Source organism: Alosa sapidissima, chromosome 13 (genome assembly GCF_018492685.1).
Source record: "Alosa sapidissima isolate fAloSap1 chromosome 13, fAloSap1.pri, whole genome shotgun sequence".
Classification (NCBI taxonomy): domain Eukaryota; kingdom Metazoa; phylum Chordata; class Actinopteri; order Clupeiformes; family Clupeidae; genus Alosa; species Alosa sapidissima.
The window spans coordinates 7,484,231-7,496,901 of record NC_055969.1 but is presented as its reverse complement, the minus strand read 5'-3'; the positions used below and the strand labels follow the sequence as shown (position 1 = coordinate 7,496,901).

Genomic DNA, 12,671 nt, shown 5'->3' with positions numbered 1-12,671 from the left:
GAGAGAGAAGGAAAGAGAGAGAGAGCAAGAAAAAGAGAGAGAAAGAAAGAGAGCGAAAGAGACAGAGAGAGAAGGAGAGAGCGAGAGAGAGAGAGAGCGAGGAGAGCGAGAGAGCGAGAGAGAGCGAGAGAGACAGAGAGAGAGAGGAGAGAGCGAGAGAGAGAGAGAGCGAGTGAGAGAGAGAGAGAGAGAGAGAGAGAGAGCGAGAGAGAGAGAGAGCGTGAGAGAGAGAGAGAAGAGAAAGAAGAGAGCAAGAAAAAGAGAAAGAAAGAGACAGAGAGAGAAGGAAAGAGAGAGAGAGAGCAAGAAAAAGAGAGAGAAAGAAAGAGAGCGAAAGAGACAGAGAGAGAAGGAGAGAGCGAGAGAGAGAGCGAGAGAGCGAGAGAGCGAGAGAGCGAGAGAGAGAGAGAGCGAAAGAGACAGAGAGAGAAGGAGAGAGCGAGAGAGAGAGAGAGCGAGAGAGAGAGAGAGAGAGAGGAGAGAGAGAGAGAGAGAGAGAGAGAGAGAAAGAAAGAGAGCAAGAAAGAGAGCGAAAGAGACAGAGAGAGCGAGAGCGAGAGCGAGAGCGAGAGCGAGAGAGAGAGAAGGAATGTCTAGTTAAGTTTGTGGAGAAGGCCCCATGCTGAGTTCTGTGCCAGTCTGGTGTAAATGAGAGTGCTTTCTGCTGTACGGCAGCTGTGCAGCATGATGTGGGGAAGCGTGTTTTTAGTGAGCGGAACACACACTGCAGACGGGTGTGCATGGGTGACAGAGAGTGTTTGTATGTGGCTTTATTCACTGGAGATGGGACTTGAGCTGCTGAGTGAGTGAGTGTGTGTGTTTGTTTGTGTGTAACAGCAGGTAGCGTGTCAGTATGTCACACTTCCTGCTGTTAATTAAGCACATCTGCCTGAGCTGTTTGCTCTGGTCAGTGTATTTTAGAATGAGTGTGCATCGCTGTGTGTGTGTGTACATACAAGGATACAAGGAAGTTTATTGTCACATGCATATAGTTACTGGAAGTAAGAAATGCAGTGAAATAATGTCTGGTGTCAGCCTATTTGTGCATTAATGGGGGGGGGGGGTAAAGAGTGCAGTAGTAGAGGGGTTTAGTAGATTAAGTGGCAAGGGCTGCATAAAAAAGGTGGGGGAGGATTGGAATTGGGTGGGGGGCACCAACAAGGAGCACCCAAGAGCTACATTCATGCAAGTCAAACAGAGAGTATTTTTGTGTGCATTTCTGCATGTGAGAGAGTGGGCTACATCATCTGTCATTCAGCTGGCATTACTAACAGACCTGCCAGTATACGATTCGTGTGTGTGTGTGTGTGTGTGTGTGTGTGTGTACCCGTCACTCAGCAGGCGTGTCTCCTGGATTTGCTGGCTCAGCCGCTCCTCCTGCAGGGCCAGTCTCTGCTGCAGCCGCTCCCTCTCCTGCTCCAGCTGTCTCTTCTGTTCCACCAGGCGCCGCCGACGCTCCTCCCAGTCCTCCCAGCCAGGAGGGGGCGCTGCTGATGCTGCTGCTGCCACCTGCCCTCCCCGCCGCTCCCCTTCCTCTGCCCCGCTCTCGCGCCCCTGGGGGTGGGGGTGGGGGCAGGCGCAGTGGTCTCTCCTGGGCCGAACGGCCGACCTGGTCTTGGAGTCGCTCACGGAGGAAGAGTTAGTGGAGGAGAGAGGGGGCGGGAGTTGGTGTGGCAGGGGCTCGGCCGTGATTGGCCAATAGGGAACGGGCGCGGGCCACGGGAGCGGTGGCGCTGTGACAGGGCGTTTCCCGGGGGGACGGGAGGTCCAGATAGGAGCCGTCCTGCATCCCGGGCTTCACGGAGCGAGACCGATGGCTTGACCTTTCACTTCTGGAGGCCTAGAGAGAGAAAGACACCCACAGGGAGACTGGGGTTTAACACACCTGAACCAACTGAACTAAAAAATGATCAAACGACTATTTAAACCACATTTGAATCACAAGCAGGATATGAGTGAGGAGAGAGGAGAGGGTTGAAGCAGAGAGAGATTGATTTCACACTCGGGGGCAAGGAGAGAAGGAGAGGACAGAGAGACCGACCAGAGCCAGAAGACAGGAGGGGAGGAGAGTGGGGAAGGAAAGAACGACAGATAAACAGAGGACAGAATAGGAGAAGAGATTCTTACCAACAGAACTGATCTTCACCCCTTAAACCTCACAATAATTCTCACACACACAGTAAGCAGGGTCCCAGAGCAGCCCTGCGAGGGCCACACAGCGAGTAACACACACAAGGGAGCGTCCGCCTTCATCATGACAACGTTGGCAATGACTAATTCAGGAGAAGGTCAAGGGTCAGGCAAGTGGGCATTAGTCAAACGCAAGGATCCCGTAAGGACAGGGCTCTCTCTCTCTCTCACTCTCTAAGGCAGCACAGCTTTGCCGTAGCAGAACTACAGGATAATGACTCAGTAGCGCTGGCGTACACCAGTGCCCAGACCACCCAAAGGCATCATTCCCTACTAAGAGTAGTCACCATTAATGGGTAGGCTACGGATGGGAAAGTACGAGGTCGGGAGGATAGGAGGGGGTATGGTTAGACGACTCAAGGGGGTGTTCCATAAAAAGCTTAAGGACTGATGTGTCCAGTTAAATGTACAGAGCAAGATGAGCAAAACAGCAGAACAGAACATCTCCCCTCAAAGCATTTCCATGTTGTCAGATTGTACTCAGACCAGCTCTCTGGGCAATGCTGACATCTGGCATTAAAGGGTACCTCCGGGGTCACAGGAGATTAGGATCCATCTAGGGATGCTGGTCATTTAGGTTACAGTAGTCATGATGAATTTATGTACTCTATGGACAAGCCATTCTGACCACATGGATAGACTATGAGTGTGGAAGGTCACTCAGCTACTGCTGTTAAAAGTGAAATAAGTTGATTATGGATTTGAATGAAATTCTGAAAATAGGATGCAAGGTAAAGGATGGACACAGAGTGGTGACAAGTGGTGTCACCACTTATGGACCTGACATACACAACTACAGAAGTGACAAAAAAAAGCTTCCAAATCTCTTGATCCCCGATCCCTAACTACTTCCCTTCACATAGACAGGGTGAGACTGATCTATTTTGAGAGGGTTTAGAATAGCGCTGTTAGCATTAGCCAGACAGCCCATTTGTGATTCTCTTAACTGAACCGAAAGCCACAAAAAAAAAAAAAATTAAAAAAAAAATTAAAAAAAAATATCACAAAAAGACACACATATAAAGCCACACACACACACACACACACACACCCAAACAGACAGAGAGATAGATACACACAGGTTACCTTGGTGTGGGAGCGAGCCTGGTTGAGCTCGGCGATGGACTGGTTGAGCTTGTCCTGCTGCTGTGAGAGGTACTGCTGGTAGAGAGACAGCAGCTCCTGACACTCCCTGTACTGCTGCTTCAGGCCTCAGCAACGGCGCCATGGTCAAGGTCTCAACACACACATACATAGAAGCACACTAAAGTACTGGACACACACAAACACACAGAGTGTTTCATGGTCATACACAAACACACACGCATACAGTATACTGCCTCATGGTCATTCACAAATACACATGCACACACAGAGGACAATGGAATTCTACAACGAATAAACAGCTATTGGGGTGTATCCACACACACACACACACAAAGTGTCTCTTGGTCACACACAAATACACACACAAACAGGAATAAGTAACCGTCAGACATTCCAACAGACACATACCAACACACTCAGGAACAGGAACCCTCTCACACACACAAACACACAGTCACTCAGCTACACACACACACACACACACACACACACAGCCCCTCAAACGCAGTATCCCTGTAAGGCATCAGCTTATACTGAGTAACACACAGAATAGCCTTCAGGTAATAATTACAGCAGCCCACCTACACACACCTCAGGGTCAAACCAGGGCTAGAAACAGGCAAGCAACAGACATACACATACAAAAGAATAAGAACTCACACTCTCAGATACTCTCTCTCTCTTACACACACACACACACACACACACACACACATCTCTGAGTAGAACCAGACACAGCACTCTGGGGTCCAGTGGTCTCTCTGGCCTCAGTTAGCCTTCAGACCAACAAATGTGTTTACAGCCCCATTGCAGGGGAAGAACAAGCTGAGCACAACAAACCTGGCGAGAAACACACACACACACACACACACACACACACACACAGAGAAATGCACTTTCAGACAAAACACACACACTTTTACACAGTTCTGCACACTGATCTGAGATGTATTGTCCGCCAACAGGTAATGATAAATTACACAAATAAACACATAAGTTTTCCTTTGAACTAAATACACAGTGTTTCCCATACATCGACTAATCTGTGGCGGGGCGCCACGAAATAGAAATCGGCCGCCACAGATGAATATTCTGTTTAATTTAATTTAAATTAAATATAAGGTCAAATCCTTGCATTGCCATTGAGCTGCGCTTTTTACGCACGCAGCTTTTCCTTGCCCCGCCCCGCTCTCGTAGCCCGCTGCCCCTCCTCTGCATGTGCATTTAACAAAATATTCACGATTGTTGAAGGATTGTTGTTGCCACATAGAAGCATTGCAGACGTCTGGCTAAATTGCTATTAAATCCGCTTAGCATCGTGCATAGCACTGCTGCATTGAAGTGAACTCTAAGGTCTTATCACAGCATAGTAGGCTACATTGAAGAGACTAAACTAAGTTAAGTTATGAAATCAAGCAGTCTCTCAAAGCTAACGTTAGAATACTGTTTGGATGTCGAATTTAGTATGCTTAGCCTACTTCTAAGCTGCTTGTCAATTTCGTTGAAGGGCTCATTTTATTGACTCTGACACTGAATATTTGCGAAATCCCGATGTAAATGGAAAAGTGTTTTCCAAAATTCAAAAGTGCTTGTCCCAAGGAGAAGTACGAACCTTTATTTTAATGTAGAAAACGTTATGAATTGCATCCACACATCAGCAGCCTTTCAACGGTGTTACAATTGCAAGGGTTCCCTCAAACGTCATAAAGTGACAGGCACTCAATTAGACCTATACACTACCAAGACAATCTTAAATCTCCTCCCCCCCCCCCCCCCCCGTTGTCAAAGTCAGCTACCGCCACAAATTGAATCCAATTCTGTGGGAAACACTGATACAAATACTTCTACAATAAACAAACACATACTGTTGACATGAACATGCTTTAATACTTGAAGACACACACACACACACACACAATTCCCTGTGGTAATCTCCTACATGTAGGTTTCAAGCTTGTTGCAGCAGTGAAGGAGCTACAAAAATGCAGAAAACAAAGTTAGTTTTAGGATTCTGACAAACAAACAAACACAAACGCACGCACACACTCACACACACACACACTTGAGAGTCTCGCACACCAACATTTCCATCTGGATCTGGCTGGGCAGGAGCAGGCAGACAGCCAGGCTGGGTGACAGGATGTTGGCATGCTTTTTATTCACACACACACACACACACACACACACACACACACAGCCAGCAGTGCAGAACCAGACAAAACCGATCTGGAGCAGAACCGATAGCAAGCCTGATGGGTCCACTAATGACAGAACCAGTCTCTCCCTTTCCCTTTCCCTCCGTATCTTTGAAAAAAACACACATACACACACACACACACACACACAGCCAAAAACTTTTCATAGCTTGTGGCCAACTGACAAACTTGGCCAACTAAAAAGTCCTAAGGCATCACCTCTCAGACGCCACAGAGCGGCTCTGCTGATATAGCATCAGACAGAATGACAGCAGCGAGAGTAAAGACGGAGCGGGACGAGACTGTTCCTAGATCAGCACCCCCCCCCCCCCCCCCGGAACACTGCTGATGCAGGATCACAATGCAGACTGAACTGGGATCAGAATGACTGATGATGCAAATCATCATAATGATGACTGATGCGGGGATGTGGGATCGCCACGACAACTGTGGTACGAGTGAGAGCAGCAAATGAATAATTTCAGAGTTCTAATCATTCGCTACCATAACATCAAAGCAGAATGATAAACTGTTCTTTCATACTCTACACCATTTAAGCTGCATAAACTACTCCATTGTTTAAATCTGTCCACAACTAAGCAATCCGCATAATGTGCCCAAGCGTCAGGCACACATGACCTGGGTCTCTAAAGGATCTGAAGTGGCCTTCAACTGCTGCAGTCATAAGGACCCAAACCAATGGCTAACATTCGGACAGTGAAATAGCACCACACAAAGAGCTGCAGTTCTACAGCTATTAAACAAGCTGCTTCAAAAGCCTTCTCTGCTCCAATCAGCCTCCATCACACCCACGATCCTACCAAATACCCTGGCCTCAAAGAAGATGACTATTACAATCGCTCTCCCTATCTCTCTCTCTCACTCTCACACACTCACACACACACACACACACACACACACGACCAGCTTACACCAAGTACACTAGAGCTGAACTTTTGCGCAAAAAAAGCTCAGAGTGTTTCAATATTAAGTGCGTGCTTTGATCTCGACTGCATGGCCAAAGTGCAGGGTTTGATGCAGCAGTGGAGGAAGTGATGCAATGCTCGAGCTGTCCGGCCTGACTCATGCCGGCGAGTCGGAAGCGTTACACCATACAGCATACGCAAGTGCTGACTAAGACTTCAGCACTTCCTCCATCTAATATTTAATACATTAATACATTAATATGTAATACACATTGTAATAATCAAGGATGGAGCCAAATGTGACTATTTTTTATGTAGGCCTATTCAGCTCACATAGCCTAAATTATGACGCTGTGACTCACTGGATCACATTTGCTGAGTCACAGAGTTAGATCAGTCAAACCATGGTAACCTCAACGAAATAGGGGCCAATCCAAACTATTTACTAGTACTGAATACTAAAGCCTCATACATTTATCAAAAGAGGCTGCTACAAATCCCCAAAGAACACGACATCTTGATAGAGAATGGTGAGCAACACAAAAAAAAAAAGCATGGAAACATAAGCGTGTGGATGCACTCGCTCGCTCGCACACGCACGCACACACACACACACAATGCAAGCTGTAATGAATGCTTTCATATCCCTAGTGTGCGTGCACATGAGCAGCAGTCCGAGTCGGCCAGATCTGCTGATAGCAGTCTCTCTCCCTCTCCCATGATGCACCAGGGCTCCCATCCCGTGTGGCCACCACAGCTGGCCCTTGGCCAACGGCAGCTACAGTATGCACTCGCAGCCCCCGTATCAGCAAGGAAGATCGCAGGCGCCATCTCCTCCTCTCTCTCCTCCTCCTCGCCTCCTGGCCCACTACGCCAACCAAAAATACACATAGTGACTGTGTGTGTGTGTGTGTGTGTGTGTGTGTGTGTCTGGCAGATATTTTAGACGGCCTCTGTCAATGTGGTTCACTCCCACTGTCACTGTGGGCAGAAATTAAATAATGAAATCTCGACTCAAGGTGGAACAAAAACAGCATGGAAGAGAGAACACTCCTGCCTGGCCCATGTTTGCAATTGTGCGTGTGTGTGTGTGTGTGTGGAAGAGGCAAAGAGAGTGTTTGTGTGGGAAAGTAAATCGATGTGAGGACGAGCGTTTACACAGGCGACGGCTTGCCCTAAATGACTTGCGAAAGATTTGCCATTACGAATCTGATTAGATTTCATTTATCCAGGCCACGCGGTTTGTTACTTCCAATATTAGCATGTCTGAAAGCTTAACTGCCTGCAGAAAATCGGTGTGATGAGAGCGAGAGAGAGCGTGTGATTCCCTCAACTCAATCCTGAGCCCAAAATGAGGATTTCACTTGAAAATATTAATACTTTAATTATAAACGTGGGCCTTCTCCAGAACAGCACCAGCCGACTAAAGCCGGAAAACGCAGAAAGCACAACACACAGTTGGCTACGGTGCATCACTGAAAAGCAAAGGTGCAGAGTACAAAGCAAAGTCCAATCACTGGTTGTGGACAGATGAAAACATGGCACCTCCGGAGTGTACTCTGACCGCTTTCATCAAAGTGTTAACACATCGCACTCCACCAGGACCACAGCAGAGAAAGCTCATTCTAACCCTGAGAAACTGCTTTAGCCTGAGGTGGCTGGTATGTGTGTGGGAGAGAGAGAGAGAGAGTGAGTGTGTGTCAAAGTCTGTGTGTGTGTGTGTGTGTGTGTGTGCGCTTGATGACTACGTTTTGCTTCTGAGGCTCATTTTCACTTTTTAATAAAAATTCCCGGTTAAGACCAATTTTCTGCACCCTCCGCCTGTAATGGAATCTACAGTTAGGAGACGTGGGCAAGAATGCCAAGGAGAGCCTTGATCAAATCCTAATTTCATTCTCAACATGAGCTCCTTAACTTCTTCCTGCGCACAGAATTTAAACAACGATTTTTCTCAATTCTCTCCCTCTCTTTCCTTCTCTTCCTCCCTCGTTCACTCACTCTCTCCAATATCCCTGTGATAACTCTGATCGTGGTGGATAGGACAAGACCTGATTGTTCCGCAGATTAGTCTTTGCGGGTCTGTTTGCCTTTGCTTTTCTCCCCCCTCCACCTTCGGCGGGCGTTTAAATAGGCGGTGCGTCTCGCCGGGGTCTTTCAAGAGCACAGCTGTCTCCGCGGGGCGCTTGTGTGCGCAACACGGCTTGCCCGTTTCCTTGCTCAACCACACGCGTGCCTTTTCCGCCAGCACCCCCAAATCTCTTTTTAATGGAGTTTAGGACTGCGGCTCAAATGCCAAGGCCGCCAGCTTAAGTGCGTTTAATTGAGTTGTGTGCTTCTTAATTTTGCAGCTCTGCTGCCAATTGTGCAATTTGGCCAGCCAGCCATCAGTCTTCCACGCCGTTCGCCGCCGAGGGTCGTTCACTGAAATGGGCCGCACCGCTTCGTTCTCTTGACCCTGAGCAAAAGCAGAAGGGGAGAAAAAAAAAAACGTGGTGGAGGATTGTGGGCAGTGCGGAGTCTCTCTGTGGATGTAATTGGCTGGCATGAGATGGACACACACACACACACTGCGTTTCTTCGCATCGCTGTATAATGGAGAGTGGGAGACCACTGCCAGCGGCAGAACTACAAACAAAATCAACATTGCACGGATACAGACGCGAGCACTCAAACCATAGCTCAGAACCAACCGTCCGCAAAAGATCAAATTTCCTGTAGCCTACATCCAAAAAATCATGTCTCAAACAACTACACATAAAAACCCCTCTACGTGGACAAAAGACCTTAAAAGGTCTGTTTATCTCAAGGTGAAGCAGTCAAAACCAAAAATTACACATGCTTCTGCCAAGACCCTCCAAAACCAGACCATCCTCAAACACAATTACGTTTCTAGACTGTCTTAGGTACCTGGCTATGAACACCACAGCCCCATTCTGCCATAGTGGCTCTCCTTTCATGCCCTGAGCCAAAGGCTATTTTCTTGGTAAACACTGCCACCTGGTGTTCCCACAGAGTAAAAGCCTGGGGAAGTGCATTTTTAACAATGTATGGAACCACTTATTCTAACTGCACTCTCTGGTCCTATATAACACTGTATAAACCCTTCTGTGCTGATTAAAGATTATTACACAGTAGTGAGATGTATCAGACAGCTAAACTAGCCAATGAGAAATACTTACAGTGGCAAATTTAGCATTCTACACAAACCAGAGAGACTTAATTAAAAGTTCTTTCTTCAGATTTAGAGAAGACAAAAGCTTAAGTGGCAAATTTAGCTACAACTTCTGTCTTTTGCTGCTGACATTTGTGAACAGGAACATTGGATCTAGAGCATTGTGCAAACATTGCCAAGCAACAGTTGTGTAAATAGATTTGCTACCTTATGCCATAACATAATGTTCTTAACACACTCACTGATGAGAGCGGGGCAAGTTGTCACACTCCTTAGTTTTTCTCACAATGTCAATGACTGCAAAATAATGCATCATACTGGCATACAACATTAAACACCTACAGTATGTCTCAGACCCCTAATAAAATGGCCTATTTATTGTATTGTCATGTAATACACTGCAGCGCATTTGGTGCTCTTGTAACAACATCCTCAAACTGTCTGCAAATTGTCACATTGGATTATTAGGCAACTGAAAACACAGAAGTAACTGTGAATGTAGAGGTATTTTTATTTAAATGTCTAAAATTGAACTCAACACTATATGTGAACATTAAAATCACTTCTAAAAAAAAAAAACCTATGCCAAACCTGTCAGTAAAAATAATGGTCTCAGACTAAATCATTACTCAAAGTCATAACTTGGGCAAAATATAAATTGCCTCTCCTGAATTTCCCTATATGCAGCATGGGCCATTTGTTGCAGTTCACCCACAGACCAACTTTTAATTGGCCAGCCCAGATGTTTAAAGTTTAACAAGTTAAAGTTTAGTTCCACAGACACAGCAAAAACACTTGTTCTCGTCTGATAAGTCATTTGTATTTTAAATGTAACAATGTAAATGTAACAATGTTTCACTTCAACTTCTGAAACCAGTTGCATCTCCAATTTAGAGTAGAAAACATGCCAGAGCCTTCAATAGCCCACACAACAAATACGACACCTTGAGAAAAAATGTGAAAAGGCTCACTTTTAGGTGACCTTGACCTAAAATAAACAAGATGATGATGAGTCAGGGGATGGTGTCACACATTGTAGCTAATCCAGTTTAAAGACCACCCCTAGCTTTGGAGAGATCACCAATGTAACACCTTACTCCGATCTCCCCAAATATAGAACTCAACCAACAACCATTGTTAACTCCGAGAGATTAAAATAAAGATCAGCAAAGTGTAAGTTTTACAACTCAACCCCGAACGACAGTACAGCCTGACATGGGTCTATTCTGAACCAAAATAAATGTAAAGGTTTCTTAAAGTTTGTTTGTTTGTGTTTTAAAAAAAGGATACTTTCTCTTTCCTGCACGATGAACTGGTTCTGCTGCTCCAGTTCCAGGATTTTCCTCTCAAACGTCTCCTGTTCATCTCTCAACTTCTGGACTGACTCCTCCTTCTCCTCACTCACTCTGAAGAAAGAACACACAGAAAGATCTAAGCTACATTGACATTGCTGAGATACAACATCCGTTTCATCCAAAACCTCACCGCAACCACATATGTATGCAGTTATCATCTTGTCCGCTTGCTTTGCCATGTGGCTGCTTGAGAACCAGTAAGAAAAATGGGTGAGACCTTCCAACTGGTACAAATTAGTACTTGAATGCCCTGCTGGGAAGGACACCACCTCCTTCCTCAGTAATTACACAAAGTTCTCCTATCAGAGCAATGACAGACTCCTTCTGCGGTAATGCACAGACAGTTTACCTGGCCAGCTCCTGGATGAGGTTGGCAATGCGCCGCTTGTCTTCTGGGCAGAGGTCCTTCAGTGAGGGCTTGGTGTTAGCATGGCCCGCTTCTAGTGAGCTAGATGGATTCTCAGAGGGTTTGTGGGTTGGAGCTGAAGACCTGGCTTCAGCTAGAGCAGGTCTGGTAGAGGGGGTCGTCCTTGTTGAGGACTTCCCCTCAGAAGACGGGACAGAGCGGGACGATTGCTGGCTTGGCCCCCTCGGGTTTACTTTCTTATGGACTGTCTGTACTCTGCCCTTCCCCTCTCCAGTAACCCCTGGTCCTCGACTTAGGCCAAGTTTCCTGCTCACTCCTATGAAAGCAGAGGGGAGAGCAGTAGCATATAGGCTATATGATGTGCTGACAACTCTAATAAATGCACGCAAACATATAATCTCTAAAGTCTTATTACAACTAATGCAATGCATGTAAGGGAACTTAAACTACGTGATACTAGTAGCCGTCTTTGCTGTCCACATTGTCAAGCCATCAGGGATAACAATACTACAAACAAAGCAGTGGAAAACTACAGGGACAACTAATGCAAAGTTTGGCGTCTCACCTGGGACGAATACCATTGGTTGATCGTCGTCTGATGCTGTGAACGTTAAGGACGCCAACAATCTACTCTCTTGAACAAATATGCCTGAAATGAGCTGTCAAATTAACTCAAAAATGTCCATGATAAAAGCAAGGAAGCTGACTTGTGCGTACATTTTGCCAGTAATCAAGAGAACGGGTTGCCACGTTCTAACAGCAAACTTGACCAAAACGTTGAGCAATGCCTAAAAGCTACCAAACAAATTACCAACGAAACATGTCAACTTACCTAAAAATGCACATTCTAAATGTTAGGTAAAACTGGTATTATAGCTCTATTAACATAAAGTTGCCTGGTTAGAAGTAACGTTTATCTATTCTTTTTTAAGGCTGCTATGTTAGCTGTCTTTCTATGTCTCCTTTATGTTAGCCAACTAAGCTTAGTTTTGTTTCGACACTTAATCCATAGACATCTATTTCATGAAGCACACTGCTACAAAGGTAAAGATGTCAAAGGAAAATGAAAATGTTTACTCTGTGCCAACAGAAAGAAAGGATACTGTCATTCATCCAGAAAATCCCAGATTTGTTTCGTTCCTCTGCGGCAATCGCCATGTTGAAACAACCGCCACTTCCAAGAGGTTTTTGAGGCGTTCCTGTGGTAGATTAAACCTGGTTCCCGCCCTTAAATTTGGTGATTCGTTGTCTCTGAAAAAATATAGCCTATCATTGGTCAAATGTTACATCATTCAATATTTTAGCCAATGGCGCCTAGCTGTAGTTTTCGCAAATGTAAAAACTACAACTCCCTATGAC

At 45.9% G+C, this 12,671-nt stretch overlaps 1 protein-coding gene across 2 annotated transcripts; it reads right to left on the bottom strand.

Moving 5' to 3' along the window:
- Window positions 1-1,230: 1,230 nt before the first annotated feature.
- On the bottom strand, window positions 1,231-12,528 carry kiaa1328 (KIAA1328 ortholog). Of its 2 annotated transcripts, none has more exons than XM_042059979.1 (6): window positions 12,416-12,494; window positions 11,878-11,971; window positions 11,295-11,628; window positions 10,881-10,996; window positions 3,277-3,401; window positions 1,231-1,840 (listed from the first exon to the last, which is right to left on the bottom strand). In XM_042059979.1, exons 1-6 carry the CDS (start codon window positions 12,419-12,421, stop codon window positions 1,640-1,642), a joined length of 876 nt encoding a protein of 291 aa, XP_041915913.1. In that variant the 5' UTR covers window positions 12,422-12,494; the 3' UTR covers window positions 1,231-1,639. The 2 variants fall into 2 exon arrangements, with proteins under 2 accessions (XP_041915913.1, XP_041915914.1); XM_042059980.1 differs by having other exon boundaries at window positions 1,233-1,840; window positions 11,878-11,913; window positions 12,416-12,528.
- Between the last annotated feature and the right edge of the window lie 143 nt (window positions 12,529-12,671).